This window comes from Mytilus trossulus, chromosome 14 (genome assembly GCF_036588685.1).
Source record: "Mytilus trossulus isolate FHL-02 chromosome 14, PNRI_Mtr1.1.1.hap1, whole genome shotgun sequence".
Taxonomy (NCBI): domain Eukaryota; kingdom Metazoa; phylum Mollusca; class Bivalvia; order Mytilida; family Mytilidae; genus Mytilus; species Mytilus trossulus.
The window spans coordinates 67,453,990-67,477,259 of record NC_086386.1 but is presented as its reverse complement, the minus strand read 5'-3'; the positions used below and the strand labels follow the sequence as shown (position 1 = coordinate 67,477,259).

Here is a 23,270-nt window from a genome sequence, read left to right as displayed (position 1 = left end):
GAAAGTACACAGTTTGTGAAAGTCTTAATCGTCACCAATTAAATGAAAATGGGGAATAAATTTAACGGAAATATTTTAATCAACAAAACATTTTTTTTTATCATATACCCAAGCGCCTGTGGAAACGATAAAAAAAAATATACCCTTAAATCCCAATTTTAGAATGAGTCTAAATATGAAAAAAAATATAAATTTTAAACTTACCAAAGTCGTATTTTCGCCTTGCTTTACCCTACAAGAAATTTTCCTAGGATCCGTGGATTGCGGAATGACGTCAACATTTCTAAAACGTTCACGTAAATTGATTGCGTCATGTGTTAAAACAGTTATTGGCCAATCAAATCGGTATATGGAATTTAATCTGCACAGCACGAGATGACCCAATAACCCGAACTCCTACGTCGTTCGGGTTATTGTGTCATCTCGTGCTGTGCAGATTAAATCCCATATACCGACTTGCTTGGTCAATAACTATAACTTAATGGCATACCGTAAATGGAAAAAATGGCTCCGGGAAAACAGGTATAATGTACCCTCTTTTTAAAATTTAGTGCAGTTATTTTTAATATTCATAATTATAAGCCAATAAATTATCTACAATGATCACCAGTCATTCAGCTTTCATTTGATACCATAAAAACTCAGATATATTTAAACAGATTATTTAAACATATTTTGAAAGTTACACTCATGCGTAAGAACTATTGTGTGTTAAATATGTACTACTTTCTGGTATGTGCTTTCTAGCCGGTAGCGAATTAGTGGAGTTACACCCATACAGAGAAATTCATTTACATTTATATCGATGCTTACATGTATAGTTGAAAATACGGGGGGAGGCAGCTGTCCTGGCAACTTTTAATATAAATCAATCATCATTCATTAAAAATCATTCATATGAAACGACAGCCAGTTATTCATTATATCTATCTTATATAATATTAATCGGATAAAAAAGCGATAATGGCTTCTTTGATGCTGACGAGTATGAAAAGACTCTCACACTTATATTACTAAAATCTGATTAACTTGTGAATTTTTTTTAAGCCGATAATCCCACTCGGCATTTAAAACAGATAATATATTTTAGATAAATGAATTCACAACTTTAAACGATGCCATTTGAATATTTATTAATTATTTGTAACTTTTTTCTAGGTTATATGTGTATTTATTGGTCCTCATTTCAGCTTTCTTTGCAATACTCGTTCATTTTCTGGATCTGATGAACTTTTGATTGAGATATTGCAAAATTTCAGAGTGATAAATATAATCTAAATCTTCTTTTATAGCCGACTGTTCGAATTCTGTATGGGTTTTCTCATTATTGCCTAAAATTGCTAGCATTTACTTCAAGGTGGATAATTTTCTTATTTGAAACCATACCACATCTCCTTATTTGTATATCAAACAATTAACTCTGAAAAAGGGAAGCTTGGTACTTATTTTTCCATAAAAAATTGTTTTAAAAAAGAAAAATATTTAGAATTGCAGGACTTCAAAAAAAGGCAGTCAATTTGTAAATTAAGAATAAGTGCGACAGACAGATATTCAAAAAAGCATATAGAAAGATCTGAGCGTCTTTGTACTAATTGCTCACTTGGTAAAGTTGAAGATGAGCTTCATTTTTTATTAGAATGCCCTCTTTATGATATTCAAAGGGATGATTTTTTTCAAGACATTTCTAACAATTGTTATCATTTTATAAACTTAAATAAATCTTCTAAATTTTTATGGCTCTTGACCCAAGAAAATGTTACTCTTATGGAAAAACTGGGTTGTTATATTTGTGACTGTTTTGAATTAAGGAGATCAGGCATGAACACTGACATTTAGTCAAGTAAATAATTTGAAAATAAATACATATGCATGTATAATGTAATTTTATTATTCTTTTATTCACAATATATATATGTGGGTTTTAGCTTGATTCTGACCAATGCTTATATTCCAATTATATATGTATATGCCTCTATTATTGCTGTTGTTACTAATTATGTAAATCAATTGTATCTGATTTTATGCCCTTTATGGGCCCTGTAATTTGGGAAATAAAAATATTCTATTCTATTCTATACTGTGGCAAAAAAATCAATAGCTGTAACTGACTTCTTATCTCTTCTTCTTTAGGTTTCTAGCGATCCTTCAATTATTGAAGATTATTCGCAGGGCGTCGACTATAAAATTTATAATTTACATTTTAGCAGGAAAAAATCAAAAATAACAATATCAAGAAAAAAACCAAAATAACGTATGTACATTCAAAAAAATAAATTCTGATAAAACTATATACATTTGATAACAGAATAGTTAGGGATAGAATATGGGGATGAGAGCAGATTCTGTGATCATACTCTTAAATCCCTCTACTGTACTGCATGATACTATTTGTTGTGGCAGATAGTTCCAATTTATAATTGTTCGTGGATAAAAAGAATATTTATAACTGTCTTTAGATGTTTGTATTTGCCTAAATGAGTGCGGATTGCTATGTCTGGTTCTATTGTCTAGTGGTATCAAAAGGTTATGTGTAGGGACTGCAACAATTTCATGAATAATTTTTTATCCTGCAATTGGGTGTTCTACTATACAGATACAGCCACAGATATCGCTTTAAAGCTCCGCCCACTGCCGGACTGAGTATTGTATGAACCTGTGTGACCTCAGGATGTGTATTGCATTCGCATTCCAATGACGTACTTATTGCGAATTACGATTACTTTATACGTTGTTTGTTTTCAAATATTTTTTAGAGCAACAAGAATCACACAAATTTTCTGATAACATACACACATAAACAGCAGTCTTTTCTAAGATGACAACTATCGATTTCAAAACTTGAAGGTGAATGATTGTGTAACAAAAACAACAATGTCAATTTCAGCATGCATGTTTAGTGAATGTCGAGTCTGAAGCGTAGGACAACTCGTACACTCCTGTTTCAAATTGGACAATGTTTTGTTATTTGTTTTTACTGTTGAAATAAGTTGTTATGTGAAAATAAATAATTATTCACCTTGAGCAATGTATTATTGTTGACCGTTCGAGATTCTTTTTTTGCGAACCCGTCTTCATCTGAATGCGTGATTACTGTGTCGTATTACTACACGGGCCTCAAGGGATTTCAAATCGAAAATAAATGTTAAAATCATGTCTTTGTGTCTTTCAAAACACAAATAATATACAGAATTAATTGCAGGATAAATACAATAACTGTTTAGTGTCTTTAAATATCAGCTGTATTTGTACTCGGCTCGAAACAGGTGTAATAGCTCGCTAAAAGCTCGCATACACCTTGTTTCCTAGCCTCGTACAAATACAGCTGATATTTAAAGACACTAAACAGTTATTGTCTATGTAGAAGAAAACAAGTCTGTAACGTAAGCGCCTAATTTCAAGTGGGTACCATTTTAGGTCTGTCATCATTTCAGTACCTGAGCTGGTGTTATGGAAGCGATTGCATGAGAAGCGTGCTGCTCTTCTCTGAACTTTTTCGATTTGTTTAATTTGTTGTTTTTGATGCGGATCCCAGATTGTTGAGCAGTACTCTAATTTTGGTCGTACAAGAGCTTTATATGCATGTGCTTTAACTTTTGGAGAGGCTATTTTTAGGTTTCTACGAATAAATCCAAGGGACTGATTTGCTTTTGATGTCATGTTATCTATATGTTTGTCCCATTTTAAATTTGATTGAAGAGTTAGGCCTAAATATTTTGTAGAGTCAACTTTTTCTAGAGAGTGATTGTGTAATTTATAAGTGAAGTCTAAAGGTTTGCGTTTTTGAGTTACACTGAGAATGTTGCACTTATCAGGATGAAAATGCATGAGCCAGTCCTGCTCCTACCTGCCAGCCGCTTCTAAGTCAGACTGTAATTTATATGTGTCATCTGTTTTTTTAATTTCCCTATAAATAATACTATCATCTGCAAACAATCTTAATGTGCTATGTTCAATATATTCTGCCAAATCGTTAATGAAGATTAATAAATAAAATTGGACCAAGCACTGTGCCTTGCGGTACCCCAGATGTTACAGGTATTTTGTTTGATGTTTCACCTTCAAGGACTACAGTTTGTGTTCTGTTTGTTAAGAAATCTTGAATCCAATGATATGCATTGCAATTTATACCGTAGAAACCAATTTTGTACATGAGGTGGTGATGTGAAACTTTATCAATTGCTTTTGCGAAATCCATTATTATGATGTCTATTTGAATGTTTTTATTATTTGAATTTGCAAGATCTTGAATAAATGATATTAGCTGAGTTTCACAGGAGCGGGACGATCGAAAACCATGTTGTAAATCATACAATATTTTATTTTTTTCCAGGTGTTTCATTATGCTACTAGCTACAACATGTTCTAATAGTTTGCAGCAGATGCAAGTCAATGATATTGGGCGATAGTTTATTGGATCGTGTTTGTCGCCTTTTTTGAATGCTGGACATACACTTGCGTGACGCCAGTCATCTGGGATCTTTCCAGAGTTGAGTGATGATTGGAATATGATTGTTAAGATGGGAGTGATGGATGATTTACACTCTTTTAAAATTTTACCATGGATGAGATCAGGCCCAGCTGCTTTGTTGATGTTAATGTTATTTAGAAGTTTTTCTATGCCCTGTTGTTGTATTTTAATATCAGGCATTTGTGGATGTTTACTGACGCCCTTATCTGGTATTGGGTCATCTGTTACAGGTGTGAATGCTTTTTTGAACTGTTCATTTAGAATGTTAGCTTTTGCTTTTGAGTCAGATGTAAGTGAGCCCTCTTTTCGGAGTGGTGGTATATTAGAGCTTTCAGACTTTTGTGTTTTTATATAACTGAACAGATTTTTTGGGAAGCTCTTTGATATGGTAGTAGTGTTGTCATCAACTGGTATACCACATATCATATTTTCAATATAGTTCCAATAAGATGTTCTTTGTTGTTTTTGTATATCATGTTTTAATTTTTTGAGTTGGTCTAGTTTCCCCTTGCCTTTCAATTTGTACTTTTGATATTTTTCCTTGTACTTTTTCATTTGTCGTCTAATACTGTCTGTTATCCATGGTAAATTTTTGCTGTTTCTCAACATTTTCTGGGGTATGTTCTCAGTGATAGTGTTTTGTAATGAGTTTTTAAATGTTAACCAAAGGGTGTTTGTATCTTCACTATCTTTTTTATATACGATCTTTTGATATATTTCATCGATATCCTCTTTTATTTTATGCCAGTTTGCATTTTTATATTTGTATACTTTACGTGGCTTGGTTTGGCATCTTTTTAATGAAAGTAAACATTCTATATATACAATATCATGGTCTGCCTCCCCTAATGGTGGCATGGTTTCAGTTTTTTTCAATGATGGCCGGATAATTTGTTAACACAAGATCTAAAATTTTGTCATTTCGAGTTGGTATGTTTACGACTTGTGCTAATGAATGGTCATTTATTATATCTAACAGTTGTTGATGTTGTTTTTGGTTTGCTTTTCCAGGGATGACGCTAGTTGTTTCCCAATTGATGTTTCCTAAATTAAAGTCCCCACCAATAATTATGGCTGACTTTAAGTTTGCGTTTATTCTGCTGATGGATTCATTTAGTAAATCTAAAGATGTATCATCATCTGGCTGAGGTCGATAATAAGCACCTATATAACATTTACGTGCATTTGATATCAATAGTTCTACCCATATCATTTCACATCCTGTGTCTAGTTCTTTGAGTTCTGTACATAAAAAATTATTTGAAATAGCTATGAGTACGCCCCCATGACATTGTCCTTTTTTATTTGGTGGTCTATCTTTTCTAAAAACTGTGTAATGATCTTTTGAAAAATATTCATAAGAAGATGTTTTAGAGTCTAGCCAGGTTTCAGTACCTATTACGATATCAGGCTGTGTGGTATCGACCAAAATATCTACTTCTGTTTTTTTGTTCTTAATAGATTGGAAGTTGATATTTACTATTTTTAGAGGTCTGAGTAACTTATTTTGGGTATTTATACCTTTTTTGTTTTGTTTTCTGGTGTCCTTTTGTGATATTGGTGATGAACAAGCATGTGGCTGTCCAGGACTACCAATGTCGCTTAACAATGAAAAAGAATTGTTTGTGACTGATGATGATATGTCAGTATGGTTGAAGAATGAACTACTAAAATTTGGTAGTCCACATTTTAAACTATTCCAGGACAGGTTACTGTTGTCCATTATGTTATACATTGTTGTTTGCATACCTCCTTGGCAGTCTACATGGTACCAAGTTTTACAAGAGTCGTAGTCTAGAGCTTTACATTTCCAAGTGACATTTTTGCCACATGAACCGCATGGCCAGCGTGGCATTCTAGGGCCTGGGTTGAGTTCTATTTGACCACTTAATAAAAATTTTAACAACAGGTGATGGTTTTTCAGAGTTGCATGTAATGCTTTATTGCAGCAGTGTATTTTGCATGAATGATATAGCCAGAAATACATGGATACAAATTTGTTCTCTGTAATGTTAATTTTTGGAACAAATAACAAAGCATGATGATCTTTAGTGTCTTTTGGGTAAGCAGGGCCGTAACTACATTGAGGCAAATGAGGCAAATGCCTCATGTTTGAAATTTCAAAAAAAATTAAAAAAAGTTTTAAAAAAATATTTTTTGTTCATTTATTGTCCAATACTGTATTACTATAGTCTGCGTGTTGACTTTCATTTGTAAACGTCAGATTTTGCGATGTTGCATGTCCATTGATGTCCAGATATTATGCGAGAAAATATTTTAAGACTATACGATGCTACTGATGACTGGACACATAATAAAAATGGTCGTTCCTTCATGGGGAATTGAATTTGATTTCAAAGAATAAAAAACTGGGGTTTTTTTTTTGCAGATAAGACTATATAGCTGACATGGTTTAAATTAAAGTAAGGTCACCCAATTCCTGGTATCAAATAATTTGAAAAAAAACAATGTATATTGCTATATGACCTTTTACATTGAAGCCCTGTTAAACTTGCATTAAGTCGTGTTTAGACCCTTAAACAGAAAATAAAGAAATATGGAGTAAACGTGCACGGGCCTTATCCCACAGATTATCAATGCATAGAAAAATACAAATGCTCAATAGTCAAAGTTTTTATTCCTGTTCTTTATCTTGAAAGATGCTTGAGGGTCTTCAACAATAAAAATCATTAATACCGTAAAACACGGTCAAGATGGTCCCTAGTGTCGATTTAAGCAGTATATTTTAAAAAGTATTTAGTACTTAAATGCATGATTTTTTATTAGTTATTAGTGGCTTTGGACTAGCTGTCAGATAACTGCGAGTACTCTCAGATCTGTTCATTGTGTCTTTTTGTGTCGGGATGTATAAGTACCCGGCCTCGTCTACTTGTATGTTTGTCCATCTGATGAGTTTGAGCCTTTTTCAAATGATTTTATAGTTCGTTGTTTATTGTACTGTTATACCACTGTCCCAGGTTAGGGGAGGGTTGGGATCCCGCTAATATGTTTAACTCCGCCACATTATGCTAAAATCGGACGTTTTTCATGATTTAGACGCTACAAAAATACTTCTAGAATAAGTAAAGTAAATGAACCTAGCTTGTTAGGAGGAGGGTTGGGTTAAACATTTTAGCGGGATCCCAACCCTCCCCCTAACCAGACAGGTACATTTACATAACTCCGCCACATTATGTATGTATGTGCCTGTCCCAATTCAGGAGCCTGTAATTCAGTGGTTGTCGTTTGTTTATGTGTTACATATTTGTTTTTTTCTTTCATTTTTTTACATAAATAAGGCCGTTAGTTTTCTCGTTTGAATGTTTTACATTGTCTTATCGGGGCCTTTTGTAGCTGACTATGCGGTATGGGCTTTGTTCATTGTTGAAGGCCGTACGGTGAACTATAGTTGTTAATGTCTGTGTCATTTTGGTCTTTTGTGGGTAGTTGTCCTATTGGCAATCATACCACATCTTCTTTTTTATATTAAAGTATAATACTGCACTGTCACTATATTTTTAATCTAGTCATTTAAAATCCCCAAAGTCTAAGCACAATACAAGACCAGAACAGACAGACAGATCTGGTATTGATGATTATGAGAATTACGATATTTGCTTCATCCTACATATCGGCCTTTTAATGGTGTCCCTAAAACCTAAAAGACTTGAAGTCTTAAATTACAATGAATCTTTGTTTTTGCTTTGAGACCAGAATATTGTCGGAAAAAAATAGCTAAAAATTCATTATGTTTCAGTGTAAGGAAGAGTCCGAGAAACGCTCAGAATGCACGATTTTGCGTTATTTCGCTCAGAGCTTCTGGGGGCCTTAAGCGGCCCCCAGACCCCTCGCCCAAAATTTTTCGCCTCGCTTCGCTCGGCGAATATATTTTGCCTCACAATTACAAGAGGCTAGTTACGGCCCTGGTAAGATTTGATAAAGGGTGCTCTACCTGTAGTTTTGCCATTTTCTAATGACACTAACTTATGATTTACTTCATGACACACACAATAAATCGTTATCAGTGTGAGTACTGTACTAAATAAAGACATTTTATTTGTCAACTGTTTATACTGTTTATTAATATGATGTGCTCGAACATAGAATGTGAGACAAAAATTGAATAAGCGTTAGTAAATAATGATTTGTTATACTGGACTCGTGTTGCTACCCACGAGGACAATGAACCTGACAAATGAGCAATATTAGTACATGAAAAGTAAAGCAGAACTAAAGCAAGTTAGTATGCGATTTTGTTAATGTTTACCTTTTTATTTACCCGAAGTGGTGTACGTGACAAGTTTTCACGAGTACTCACAGCTGATATGCAAATAATGTATGTAAAGAGTTTTATTCTCTACATTTGGAATTCATTCAATACTATATTGTTATCAAATGTTTTTGGTGTCAAAAAGATGGTAACTTTGTAACTTAAAGTCTTTAAACTCGGAAAATAACAGGAGCAATTTGGAGTTCGTCTATGGCGCCCGACGCATGCGCACTTCTTTTAGAACTAATTCCAAATAATTTAACAATTAATTAGACTTGCCTCATAACAAAGTTAAGTGGGTTGATCTCATTTTTTCTTATATTTAAACTAGAGCTCCGTGCATCAATATAAGTCTTATTGAGATTTACCGTATGTATTTATTCCTGATATCTAAAACAAGTGGTTATACAGCTACTTTTGCATACTAGTAGTTACTATTTCTGTACCGAAAACCTGTAGTACTGAAAATCTACTTTTAATATTCAGTACTATTTTGTTACTTCAAAATTATTACATAATATTTAGATACCTGTATTTATAGTACTTGATTTTTGGTTGCACGGTTACCATTTTCAGCATTTTGAAAGTTTGTTTTTTAAATCTCATAAAGTTATGATGTTCAAACATGGAATACTGTGATCATTGTTGGTATTATTATTTTATCGATATTTTAAGTACAAATCAAGTACTGGAAAATACAAGACCCTAAATATTACAATAATTCTAAAGTACTAAATAGTACTAAATATTAAAAGTAAATTTTCAGTACTACAGATTTTAAGTACAGAAATAGTACCTACGCAAAAGTAGCTGTGTATATTGCGTATCCACGTGTATATTCACGTGTAATTGTTTAGTTACTTTAATAAACATTGACCATTAGTCCGAATTGGACCTTGAACTTCATATATGTTAAATTTTTGAGTTTAAAGTTTCAACTTATGTTGCACGCATTTCAATAGCGGGAAACGTGTTCTTTGTTTATCATACGTCAGTATACAATCATTTGCAGTGCAGCTAAACCACCATCCCACCAATAGTTATGAAGAAGGAGAATGTAATGTACTTTTCATTTTTTTTGTATACTGACTGTTTCTGTTTTGTCTTTGTAGATATTTCAACATGGCAGCGGCTAGTGCAGATGTCTTATCTCTTTGTTTATTCACTAATTTCTTTTAAATGCACAACTGGTGAGCTGATCCCATAATAATATGGTGTTTTTGTTTTATGTGCAATAGACTAAGGGTTGTTGATCAAATACTTTATGTTCGGTTGAGGATCATGGATATAGATATAGGAAGATGTGGTGTGAGTGCCAATGAGACAACTCTCCATCCAAATAACAATTTAAAAATTAAACCATTATAGGTTAAAGTACGGCCTTCAACACGGAGCCTTGGCTCACACCAAACAACAAGCTATAAAGGGCCCCAAAATTACTAGTGTAAAACTATTCAAACGGGAAAACCAACGGTCTAATCTATATAAACAAAACGAGAAACGAGAAACACGTATATATTACATAAACAAACGACAACTACTGTAGCATAACCATTTGTGGTTCCGTAAAAAATGGCCGAAAACACTAAATAAAGATATTAAAATGATTGAATGGCGTCTAGAAATACGGGTAATTCCTTGGTCTTCTTCAAACTGACAGCAACCGGTTGGGAACAACCCACAAACAGGTTGGGGACAACCCACCAAAGGGGGAACTATTCCCCAAATGAGTAACAATCCCTTATTTCACAGAGTAATCATTTCATAATGCTAAAAACTAAATTTTCTAAAAATGGGTCTTTTAAGGTAAAATGGCACAAACTTATAGAAAATGGAACAACTTCTCCCAAAGAAATATATTTTTATAATGGGTTTTAAAAAAGTTAGAAGCCTAGAAAATAGTTAAATTTTCTGATTTTTCATAGGATTGTATCTTCTCAGTAAGTCAAGATAAGGATAATCATCTTTTTGAAAAGTTGCTGCATATTTCACGAATATGTGCCATTTTAAGAAAAAACACTCAGTTAAGAAAAAATATTTTTAGCACTACAAAATGATTACTCAAATGAGGGATTGTCACTCATTTGGGGAACAGTTCCCCATTTAATAGGTTGTCCCCAACCTGACAAAATGAGGAATATCCCCGAGACAAAGGGTCATATTACAGTTGTAGAAAAGAAAAAGAAAAACTTCGATATTGTAACTTCAGAGGGGCAAAATTCGTGAACATGTTTTGACAATATAATACCAGATAGATGTATAGTTCTTTGTGAAAATAATATAAACATGACATTTTGCTCATTTGTACTAAAAAGTGGTTTTTTCACAAAAATATTTGTTATTGCTTGAAATGTACCCCTCATAAAAGGGATAGTCATTACATTGCAGGGTTACTTCTCATTTAAGGGGTTCTAACCAACATGAGTAATACCAGAAGCGGATTAAGATAGTTTTTCAGTGGGCTCGACCCTCCGTTTTGTGTGAAATTTTGGTTTATTATATAGGGAATCACTGAAACATGACTGGAGTGGCCCCCTCTTAGGCAGTCAGTGGGCCCCTCTTATGAAAATTACTGGATCCGCCACTGAATACCACGTACGATAACTCGTGTAGAGAGAGTGCCACGCACCTGCACGTTAGAAAATCTGTGAAACAATCCTCTGAGGGGTCTGTCAACTTTATGTTCCAATCCAACATATCCTAATTCTCAAGTAGCAGTCCATATTTCCCGCTCTTTAGTCTTGTTGTACAAATTGTTCATTTGCTCTTGTCACTCTGAACATGCGTGATATATTTGCCACTGGACGTACATCAAACAACAATCAATCGATTAATGTGTTGAAGGGCTACACCAATTGATTATATCTTTCACATTTTCTGTTGCAAATGGCGTGCAGTTAAATTTAAAGCTCATTTTTACTAATAATATGATAATATGATAGATTGCCAAGTGATATTTTAACAGTTGCTGTTATTTGCTGTTCCTGCTAAAGTTTATTTCACTGACAGTGTTTCAAATTGCATCGCATTTTATTCACATTCAAAACTTACTGATTATTTCTGAATTTTTTGTGAAAGGGTCTTTTTTCCACAATTGTATTTCATATACATTCATTATTTAAATGTGGTTAGTTAATAACTTGAATAGTATGTGCGACATTTGTCATAAGTTTATAATTTAAGTTTTTAACTGAATACAAAACTATTGAAATTATTGCTCAATACATTTAACAGATAAGTATCATAAATATAAAAAACAAATGATAAAAACATGTCTTGGTTAAAGTATATAACTTTTGGTCAAAGTGTTTCTATCCTGTACGCTCCTTTTAAATAAACGTCATCTCTTTATAAGCCAATACATATATCTTTATTATGTTGTCACCTTATTTTGGGACCTGTAAAACCAGGTACAAAAGATGAAAACTTTCCGTCAAATCATTGAACCTTATCCAATCACGTGACAACTCTACACATGAAAATTAAAACTTTTATGAGTGACAAATTTTGAGTGAAACAATATAGAATAACGGATTTTTGGTAAAGAAAAACCATGGGGAAGGAAGCGGTAAGTCATGATACAAATGTTATTGTCGTAATTCTATCAGTTTAGTACTGACATACTACATGTATCAAATTTACGTAAAACAATTGTAATTAATTATAATTAAAAAAAATTAAATTGCAATAAAGAGTGTTTTCTGAAAAAGATAAAGCAACAAAAGCCCTACAAGATTAAAGGTTACTTTAAAATACAAGAAGTTATTATTATAGAAAATAATAGAATGTCGTCCATATACAGATCGATTGATTTTTTTTCAATAGAAAAAAAACCGGTTTGAAGTTAAATTTAAAAATTTTTGGTGTTAAGAGTAATCTGTAACAGTTACAATATATTCTATCATGGCTATAAACTTATTTGGTTCGTCAACAGGCACGCAATTCATATGTTTCTAGTAAGATATATGCAAACGTTGTTTAAAACTGTTTGATTGCGACTTATGCTGCACAATGATTGCCAAAATTTCCACTCCCCGGGCAGATTATGTAGAGCAGAACAGAGTCGCTCGAGTGTAATGTGATACAACGTTATTATTTCCCTTAAACTATTGATTCATCGTCTCGTTTCTGTCCAAAAAAAAACTTATGTACATGTATGTTAGGTATGAACTTCTAACAACTGGTTTATTATTGTAAGAGGAGATGCAAACTTGATCTGTATTTATCTGTTTTAGGTCAAAGACAACAGTCGCTTATTTTATTTCTAAAGTATTTTTTTTTTAGGGTATTTAAACCCTTGGTAGCTACGCCGTATATCCCCAAGTTTCATAGTTTTACTAAGCTTTATGGAAAACTTTTATGAAAAAAAGACGTATAATAAAAAAATAAAAAAACGGTTTGTCGTTTGTAAACTTAACAAGTTTTCATTCAAAAAAGTATTTTTCTCTATCCTGTAATATCGCGGAATACTAACACCTTGTCATGGCTAAATGAGAACTATCGGCAGGTATTTTACTTATTAACCACACAGAACACAGTGTACTTTGATATGGAAAACATAATTACGTAATAAAAAAAATGAATACTTTCATTGAGCTTAGTGACAGTTTGAATAAATGAAATGAACCTATTCATAAGACTTCTTTTCAAACATAAGTTGCTTTGGAGCTCTGGTCCATTACTAAAATGCATAATACTGTAAAATGTTTTATAACAGATAAACATTGAATATCATATGAAATTTGAAAGTACCCACGCGTGTACTTAATCCTTTTCGTTATTGTACAGAGTTTCACGAATATTTTTGAATGTAAAGAAGATAAAAATATTCTGTTCAGGTATACATTGTGTCAAACGTATCGCATAACTAAGCTAATATGTGTGTATGTGTTTCTATAAACTTATAGGCTCTGATTTACTTTGGAAGGAGTCAAGTAAACTACATGCATAAACAAATTGAATTCTAAACAAACCAAAATCATAAAATATGTTTGTTTTACATCTAACGCCTTCAAATCATGTCGGCAAGAATACGCCCGAGGGATACCGAAAATTCGTGAACCGGAAAAGAACAAACAAGTTCAAGACTTAATCTGTATTTCTTATTCATTGATTATTTACAGAATACACAAATCTTTGAACGCCTTATTAAAACAGCTTATTAGGTATATATACATAGTACGTGTGAACCAAATTATACAGCCATTAAATTCAAATTTGTACACAAAAGTGTTGCTAGCTATTGAACAAGATTCTATAAGCAGCTAACTAAAATCTGCATTAAATTCAAAAATCGAATTTCTTATTTCGATTATACGAATTGTTACAGTAATAAAATATTTGCTATTGAATCTAGATTCCAAAATCCGGATCCGTCGCTAAGCGAATAAATGCTTCGCTGAGTGCAGCCTGATACAACCGCAGAGGTTGAACCCTGAACAGTTGGGGCTTTAGACACAATATTCAAGCTTGATACTGTCTGAATTTGGATTGTAATCAATTTTTTTTTACATAATATAGGTTTCTGACACAAAAAAAATGTTAAGGTCTTTCAAATCTATTGGGAAATACTGTGCAATTAAAGATTTCTTCTTGAAACTATTCAAAAATTTGAAATTTGAAAAATTTTGGAAGAAAAATTAAAACCCTTAAAAAATTGCCTACCACCCCCCTGGAAACTAGAAAAATGCTTGTTTTTGGCCCTTTTATGGCCCCTTATTCCTGTATAAATGGGCCAATAACCTCCAACCTCAATCTCAGTCTTCCTTTTGTGATATGGAACTTTGTGGTACAATGTCGGAGAGATCATACACTTTCAGACAACTTATTGTCCAGAAACTACAAAAATGCTTGTGTTGGGGCCCTTAATTCCTAAACTGTTGACACCATAGACCCCAAAATGAATCAAAACCTATTACTTGTGCTATTAAACATTGTAGTACAATTTCAGAGCAATTGAAATACTTATACACAAGTTATTATCCTTAAAGTAGAAAAATGCTTGTTCTGGTGCCTTTTTGGGCCCTTAATTCCTAAACCGGTGGGACCATCATCCCATAACCATTCCCAACATTCCTTTTGTGGTATTGAACCTTATTAAATTTCAAAGAAATACGTTCATGTGAACTAAAGTTATTGTACAGAAACCAAATGTGTCTTCGGACGACGCAGACGACGACGACATCATACGATCCCCCCCCCCCCCCCAAAAAAAATGGGCGGTCGTTTAAAAACTTATGAGAGTGATTGTTACTATATCCTTAATCTGGTTACTGATACTACTGAGTACACGAACTACTTTTTCCTTCAGTTGATTTGCATTTCTAGATCAGCCTTCATCAGGAAAATTGTGTACGAAAGTTGTGAACAAAATGTGGAGTTTGATAATAACTTAGTTTTATATCTTACAAAATTAAAAATTTACAAATTTGACACCAGATAAAAACAAATACTTGTATTTAGTTACTAGCCCTTCAAACACTTTAACAGGCAAGTAAAATTGACTCCTGTATAATATGATTGTCACTAAATCATAGCCATGGGATCCTTGAATATTTATATACTTTCAATATAACACTTGTAAATGCCTGAAATATATTGTAGCTGAAATCGTTTACAAAAAAGTATTTAAATTTAATTTACATTCGTTGTAAATATGCATGTACAAATGTATCATAAATTATTCTCATCTGTTTTCATACCACTAATGTGATAGATATGTATTGTAACGACCACACATTACAATACATACTAATCATATACATTGATGACGGATGAATTCTATCAGAAATATATGTGATTTTCTTATGCCATAAAACAGATTTATTTCAACATTTTCACACGAACGATTTATTATTTTTATAATATTTATAATTTTCCTAAATGCTGATTTCTGTCAATCGTCAAAGCCATAAAACAAACAATTTTAATGTTTCCCTCAAAGTCTACTAGAAGAGCTCTGCATCTTTCGTTTGGTCATTGTTATATAGGTTTGTTTTTTATACACAAAAAATAGGAAGCTGAAAAACCGGATGTCTACTCCGACCAGGTGAGAATTGCACTAGCAGACTTTTTAATGCTATTTATTTTTGTATAGTAACATTATTATCTTTTCACTTTATGTTAGATTTAGTTAAGCTTGAGTTGTTAAGTAGCAATATATTTCGTACAGAATTGAATCAATCACAATCGTCACGGGGGTACCCTATCTTTCAGACACACCCATTTCGAGTTGTAATTCAACATACACAGTAACTATTGTAACTGTTTACTAAATCAAATGTTGCTACATAACTATATTCAAGCCTACGGCGGAGTCATCAACTGTGTCTGCTTAAAAATGACACTGGTAAATAATAAGATTTATGAAATGTAAACATTGTACACTAAAAATGTAACAGTTAAAGAAAAAACGATGTAATGTAAATAACTTTTAAGAGATAATTCTTTACGATCTCTTACGACTTACAAAGTTTTAAAAGTTACTGAGATTACGTTGATCCGGATCTCCTATTAAATATTAATTAATCGTCATCCGGATTAATAAAATGGGTTTTTAGATCATCCGAATCAAATCAAAGTACTTACCACATTATTATTCTTCGTAATCCGCGTCTGATCGGAATAAAAATAGGATTCAACGCCCTTCTGCAGAAACTTCCAAGTTGTTTTGATGTTTGATTTGTTATTGTTCTTAAATGGCATGACCTATTTGACACTGGATGTTATACAAGGAAATCTTTAATGTATTCGTTTGTTGTGTTTTCAAATATTGTACCAAGCATGCCAAAGTCTCGGATGTTAATAAACGTCACGAAGGGGACTTTTTCATATCGAATATCATTTTAACGAAAAAGAGTACTTTCATAAAACTATGACCTGTGATAATCTTGAAAACTATGGTGAATAAGTGCACTATTTTTCGCACCAATTGTGTATGTAAAAAATAATCTTAACACTAGGAAAATATATGCTTATATTAACAAGTTATGAGATGATTTATTTACTACATTTTTCTCCTTTACTTCATAATTATTCGTTTCAATTCAGTGCACATCAAACAAATGTACTGCCGTGTTTTCTGAATGTATAAAAGTTTTATTTCATAAGTATTTTAAAGTGTATTCAGGCCTAATGGTATTTCAGTCTTATATCAAAATAATGAACAAGTTTTTAAAGGTTTTATATTGAGAAAATATTTCTTTAATGTCAGTCAAACCAAGTTCAAATTTGACTGGTGAAGTTGTAACTGGCTGGTAAATTCGGATTAAATAAAACTCAACAATGTATTCTATTCAATTTCTTTGAGGTATATACGTTGTTGTATTGAATATAATAAAACTGAAATTTAATGACTTTGGGAATATCTTTAAATGTGTAACAAGATGACATAACGGTATATAATGAAGAGGATAAAAGTTGACCTTGTTAATGTGTAACAGGTATCGTAAATGCCTACCAGGTATTGTTATTACCTATCGTCACAATACACAGGTTTTTTCTTTTGTGTGACAGTTGAAGGCTGTGAGGCAAGGACATTCATTTCCTTTTCACCCAAAACATATCGATATAAAGTTTATATTTAAACGATTGTAGCGGTACCGCTCTATATTAAAACAGCATTTACATTTTAACTTTTATATAACATTCTTTCTAAATTGTGTGTCAATATAGCGATACTGTTAAAAGGTCCTATATTTTAATAAGACATTAATGTGTTGGTCGCGTTATTTGTGTATGACTATAGTTAGTTGCTTTCAATCGAAGGTGGACACTCTCCTGGTACTTCCGTTGCCTCCAACAATAAACACTGACTCGTAGGATATAACCAATTGAAATTTAAGTAGCTGATTGAAACACCAACAATATGTTCCAGTCGGGGTTCTTTTTCTTTTTGCTTTTTTAGGATTTGAGAAACATTTTAATTGCATGATGGTTTGATCACTTAGTATTTGCATAATCCGATAAATGCAAATAATTATAAACAGATATATATATATATATATATATATATATATGTAAAGCCCAATAGAACGTGATTTTAGTTTGAAAAGTTTTCCTTTATTTTCAGTTATCAAGAAAATAATTTCTGAAACCAATTTTCATTATATTGTACGAAAAGTCACGGTTTAAAACACAGGACTAAAATTCATAACTGTATTTTTTATTAAACTATTACAAATCTATAAAGCAACTTTGTTTTCTTACTTTTATTTTTTTCATTAATTTTTAAGACAAAATGGCTCTGTACTTGAATGGCTTTATCATGTTTATGGTGCCAAGAAATATATATCCTTTATTATTGAGTGGATAAAATTAAATAAATTTTCAATTATCAAGGCTTATGAATAGTTTTCTCAGCTGTAAAATTAATGTATTTAATAAAGAAAAATTGTTCCAGCAACTTTTTCTTATATTTTCCAACCATTTTTAAAGCAATAATTTGTGACTTTATTTCCTCTGACTTTTTGTCAGCTTACCATATTTGCAAGTTATATAGGAATAAAGAAAATTCTCATGGTTTAAGATTCGAGTATATTGCACCAGAGACATAGAATATATCGCTTTGATTTCACGTACCGATTGAGATGTTGTTAATATATATCTTTCTATGTTTGAAATGTGTTTACTTATGAAATGCTTTATTGAATAGCTTTTAATATTTTAAAATGTTAGTGCATATTACTAGTACATCAAGTGTATATACTTGGGAGATATTTATTTCTACTTACGTTGATAATATCATCATGCGTATAAAGTTCAAATTTTGCTGGTTTTTTAACTGAAATTTATCCACCGAGAAGATGTTTTCTCCTGATAATTTGAATCCATAAAAAATAAGAATTAATCAAATTTTAAATAAATCTTTAAAAAGAAAACATCAACATTATAAAGGTATTTTCACAGTAAACTTTTCCTGAATAATTCAAAACTTGATATCCATACCAGCTGTCAATTCTGATTCTTTATTGGCATAATTTGGCCTTTGTAATACATGTACATATTTATATAGTTTATACGATTTATATATCAATAACCATTAGATATAAAGAACATACATGTTAGTATTTCCGCTTTCTAGTATAGTCGTGTGACTGTCTTATAAAAGAAGCAACAATTTATTATTAATTATCAATTATATAATACGAACAGAGTCAGACGGTAAACGTTTGCTTATTTGTAAAAAGATTTATATGCTCCAACCAAAACACAGATACATGTCTTTAACATATGGGCATTCACTTAAATAGGCTAAGATATACAAGAATTCCACTTTAACTAGAGTTCTTTTTTGTATAATTGATAATCATTCAACTATTGCTTATTTCGTGATTATCGAGACACTTTTCATCAAATTTTGCTACGATTGATAAATAGCCATTAAATTTTGTTCATCTGTGTGGTTTGGTCAACCGACCAAAGTTCAGAGCATTATACGAATAAGACCAATCTTTTAATCGTGGCGGGTTATCGCTTTTCTTCTGCCCGTTTGACGTCACGTAAAATGGTGATGCATAGGTTCCGGGTAAAATAAATCATAAAATGAAGGAAAAAAATGCCACAAGCTTTTAGATTTTAATTAACTGATGGTATCAGCTCGTTGTGATCGTTAAAATGAATGCGTGTTTTAATAAACAAACAAATATACCATATACTTATGTACATGTATATAGATGAATTTAACTGAAAACTGATCTTTACTTTTAGAAGAAACTAGTTTTATCCGATATGGGTCAATATCATAATGGTCGGACACTATCTTAAGCTTTGAATTATACATCTTAGTATTTAAGTAAGTCGGCATCGGAATTAGGGTTTACGTGGTTCCTACGTCGTACAATTTAAGTTTCTTAGCCTTCTTAAAAAGGTTTTGTTAGATTTGAAAATTGGTAAACAACTATTTACTCGTATATTCTTTAAAAAAAATCTTCCTTTTCCTCTATTGTGATTGCCTTACCGATTTTTTTTTTATTATTTATTCAGTTCTGAGTTTTGGTATCAAACTTATTTAAGAACTAGAGATTAAAGATACAAAAGCTACAGTGAAGTTGACTAGCATCTATAGATTTACATTGAGGGTCGTTTTTAATAAAAAAAAAAAGAGTAATTTCATATTCCCCATTATGAACTTTCCATTTCTATGTAGCAACATTCCAGCAGCGCCTGTATACGGATACTATATTCCCGGGCTTGTATTTCCTATAATGGTTTCCTTGATAGATGATTGCTGCTCACAGGGCAGCTATCAGTAAACCAAGAGTTCCAAATGTTGAATTTGAAATCATCCCTTCGAAAATTTTAACGATGCCACCACGTAGTTGGGTGACCGTTACGGAATATCCGTTTCGCAGGTGATGTCGGATAGGTTCCTTGTGTCGTACAATTACAATCCCGTTCACTTTCCACAAATATAACCTACCGAATTTTACTATTTACCTGGTTTGTGATAACACGAGCAACACGACGGGTGCCACATATGGAGCAGGATCTGCTTACCCTGTGTTGTGTCTTGTCGTTTTTCTGTTTGTCTTTTACATTTTTAGCAATGGCGTCAATTTTTTTTTATCTGAGTTTGAATGTCCCTCTGGAATATTTCATCTCGCTTTAACAAAGTCTTACCTATTCCGATTGTATGTTTTTATATAGAATACTAGACCCCCATACTAGTAGATGATTGAAAATATAAAATATTCGGGTTCACTTTTGTTCTTAACATTATATGACACATGTTAAAGATAATAATAATAGCACACACATATATATAAAGACAAACTTTGTGGTTTTAATGATAATTTATGTTTTTTCTGAATAGAAATAAAATTTTAAAAAACTTAATAAATCAATGAAAATTAGTTCATTGGAATTGTTGCAAAATCTCTGTTTGGTAGATGGGTTTTTTATATGGCCTGCAACTAATGCAATTTACAACAGCACACGCTTCTTATATCATATATAGTTTTAGTCCAATAAAACTCATCGTAGAAAGTCTAACAACTGATAGTTTGTAAAAGTCACTGTTTATTGAAATGTGTTTTTTTATTTTTATATATATTTTTGCGTTAATGTTTGTTTAGGAGATAATTGAACGTGGTAATTGGACTGGGCGACTAGATTTTATACTCTCCTGTATTGGTTATGCTGTAGGACTTGGTAATGTCTGGCGATTTCCATATCTCTGTTTCAGAAATGGAGGCGGTGAGTACAACTAAAAAATGGAGATACATTGTATATAAAGTACTATAATAATTGTTAAAAATAATTTTCAAATTGCTGCAAGTTGTCTTTATACAAGAAGCATGAATCCGTATCTTTAAGAATTTGAAATGTTTTTTTTTTATAAATCATTATATTTTCATAATTTTTCAAACTTGAAAGACCAATGTATAAGTATGTTGTATATTTTTAAATATGCAGTATGATTGTATTTACTGTATTACAGGTGCATTCCTTATTCCATATGCTATTATGTTGTTTATCGCTGGAATTCCTTTGTTTTTCTTTGAATTGTCATTTGGGCAGTTTGCTTCTCAAGGACCAATTACAGTTTGGGCTGCAAATCCAATGTTCATGGGTAAGTTCTACTATAAAAGTTATCACTGTTTACTGAATTGTTTACTTTCTTAAATATAACTTATATATTTATTTCTTATTTACTATAAAATACCTGTATACCAACCTAACAAAGAACCATAGTTACTTCAAATCGACGTTATTATGTATTTGGTTCTTGTGAAAAGATATAGAGATAACAGACCTTGTACAATTTGTTTTATTTGTTCGTCTCTCTTACTTCTGTTATTTTAAAGATACTATAGAAACTGCTATTTAAAACGCTAAATTTGTATTTATTCTTAAGTAAACTATAATACTTCTTTGTTCTTGTATTAAAGGAATCAGATACCTTTGGTTTTCTATGATTGTTTTTGTATTTATGAGATGTTGATTTGGCTATGTTGCATAATTTGTTTGTGTTTTTAGGTGTTGGATGGGCCATGGTTATGATTAGTGCCATGGTTTCAGCATACTATAATGTCATTATTATGTTTGTGTTTTAGGTGTTGGATGGGCCATGGTTATGATTAGTGCCATGGTTTCAGCATACTATAATGTCATTATTATATTTGTGTTTTTAGGTGTTGGATGGGCCATGGTTATGATTAGTGCCATGGTTTCAGCATACTATAATGTCATTATTATATTTGTGTTTTTAGGTGTTGGATGGGCCATGGTTATGATTAGTGCCATGGTTTCAGCATACTATAATGTCATTATTATATTTGTGTTTTTAGGTGTTGGATGGGCCATGGTTATGATTAGTGCCATGGTTTCAGCATACTATAATGTCATTATTATATTTGTGTTTTTAGGTGTTGGATGGGCCATGGTTATGATTAGTGCCATGGTTTCAGCATACTATAATGTCATTATTATATTTGTGTTTTTAGGTGTTGGATGGGCCATGGTTATGATTAGTGCCATGGTTTCAGCATACTATAATGTCATTATTATATTTGTGTTTTTAGGTGTTGGATGGGCCATGGTTATGATTAGTGCCATGGTTTCAGCATACTATAATGTCATTATTATATTTGTGTTTTTAGGTGTTGGATGGGCCATGGTTATGATTAGTGCCATGGTTTCAGCATACTATAATGTCATTATTATGTACGCTATATACTACATGATGGTGTCTTTCGTCAACTTGGATACAAAGTTACCATGGGCAGAATGTGATCCTGAATGGGCAACTAATCTTTGTCGACAAGAGGCTTATCCAAACTTTGCTGCTATGACAAATGATTCAGAAATTAAAAAAGAAGCTTTCAGTAAGTTATATAATTTTACAAACAGTTTGTTCATCCAGTTTCACTAAATAATTGAATCAATTCTAGATATATCAACCAGGAACCTGTCTTACTAACTTACAAATGAGTGTGTCGTCAATAATTTGTATTAGTAATATTTTTTTGTTATTTCAAATTATATAAAATAACATTATATTGTTATTAAAAGCTTTGTATTATTTATAGAATTAAAGGACTCAATGTGTTTGGAAAAACTGTTACCAAACATCTCCAATGCAGCAGGTGCCACATATGCAACAATAATGGACATACCTAGTAATCTCCTGGTTCATAACACGTCATCATGTGATCTAGACCTCAAGGTGCCTAGTGATGAGTATTGGACGTGAGTACAATTAATTCATTCAAGCAGAAGTCCATAGCTATACTTAACTATTGGAATAAATTAGTCCTTTAATAACTTCATACTCAGAAACTCAAGGTTGGGAACAAGCAAATTATATAACATTATGATAGTTAACCGACGTTATTATTGCTGATTCTAAAAAAAAACAACTAAGTGCACGTTCTACTGCCTTTCATGGAATAAGATTAGAAATAACAGATAATATTAATCGCCTGACAACGTGTTTTCTGGAATGCATTGTGATCATCATGTTTTATGTTCAGCCCGATGCTCAGCACCAACGTTTAAGGGGACAAATACACAAAAACCTTTTAAAGCGTC

General features: G+C 32.1%; 1 protein-coding gene across 3 annotated transcripts in view; it reads left to right on the top strand.

The window, feature by feature from the left end:
- Positions 1–9,620: 9,620 nt before the first annotated feature.
- Positions 9,621–23,270, top strand: part of LOC134696497 (sodium- and chloride-dependent glycine transporter 1-like) — a 32,090-nt gene continuing 18,440 nt past the window's right edge. The window contains exons 1-6 of one of the 3 annotated variants that reach the window (XM_063558328.1): positions 12,167–12,306; positions 15,754–15,786; positions 20,813–20,933; positions 21,178–21,309; positions 22,340–22,564; positions 22,769–22,928. In XM_063558328.1, the coding sequence (XP_063414398.1) occupies positions 12,292–12,306; positions 15,754–15,786; positions 20,813–20,933; positions 21,178–21,309; positions 22,340–22,564; positions 22,769–22,928 (686 nt within the window). In that variant the 5' untranslated portion in view covers positions 12,167–12,291. Of the gene's footprint in view, positions 9,796–12,132; positions 12,307–15,753; positions 15,787–20,812; positions 20,934–21,177; positions 21,310–22,339; positions 22,565–22,768; positions 22,929–23,270 lie in introns of those variants that run through there. The other 2 variants (XM_063558330.1, XM_063558329.1) reach the window with 2 other exon arrangements.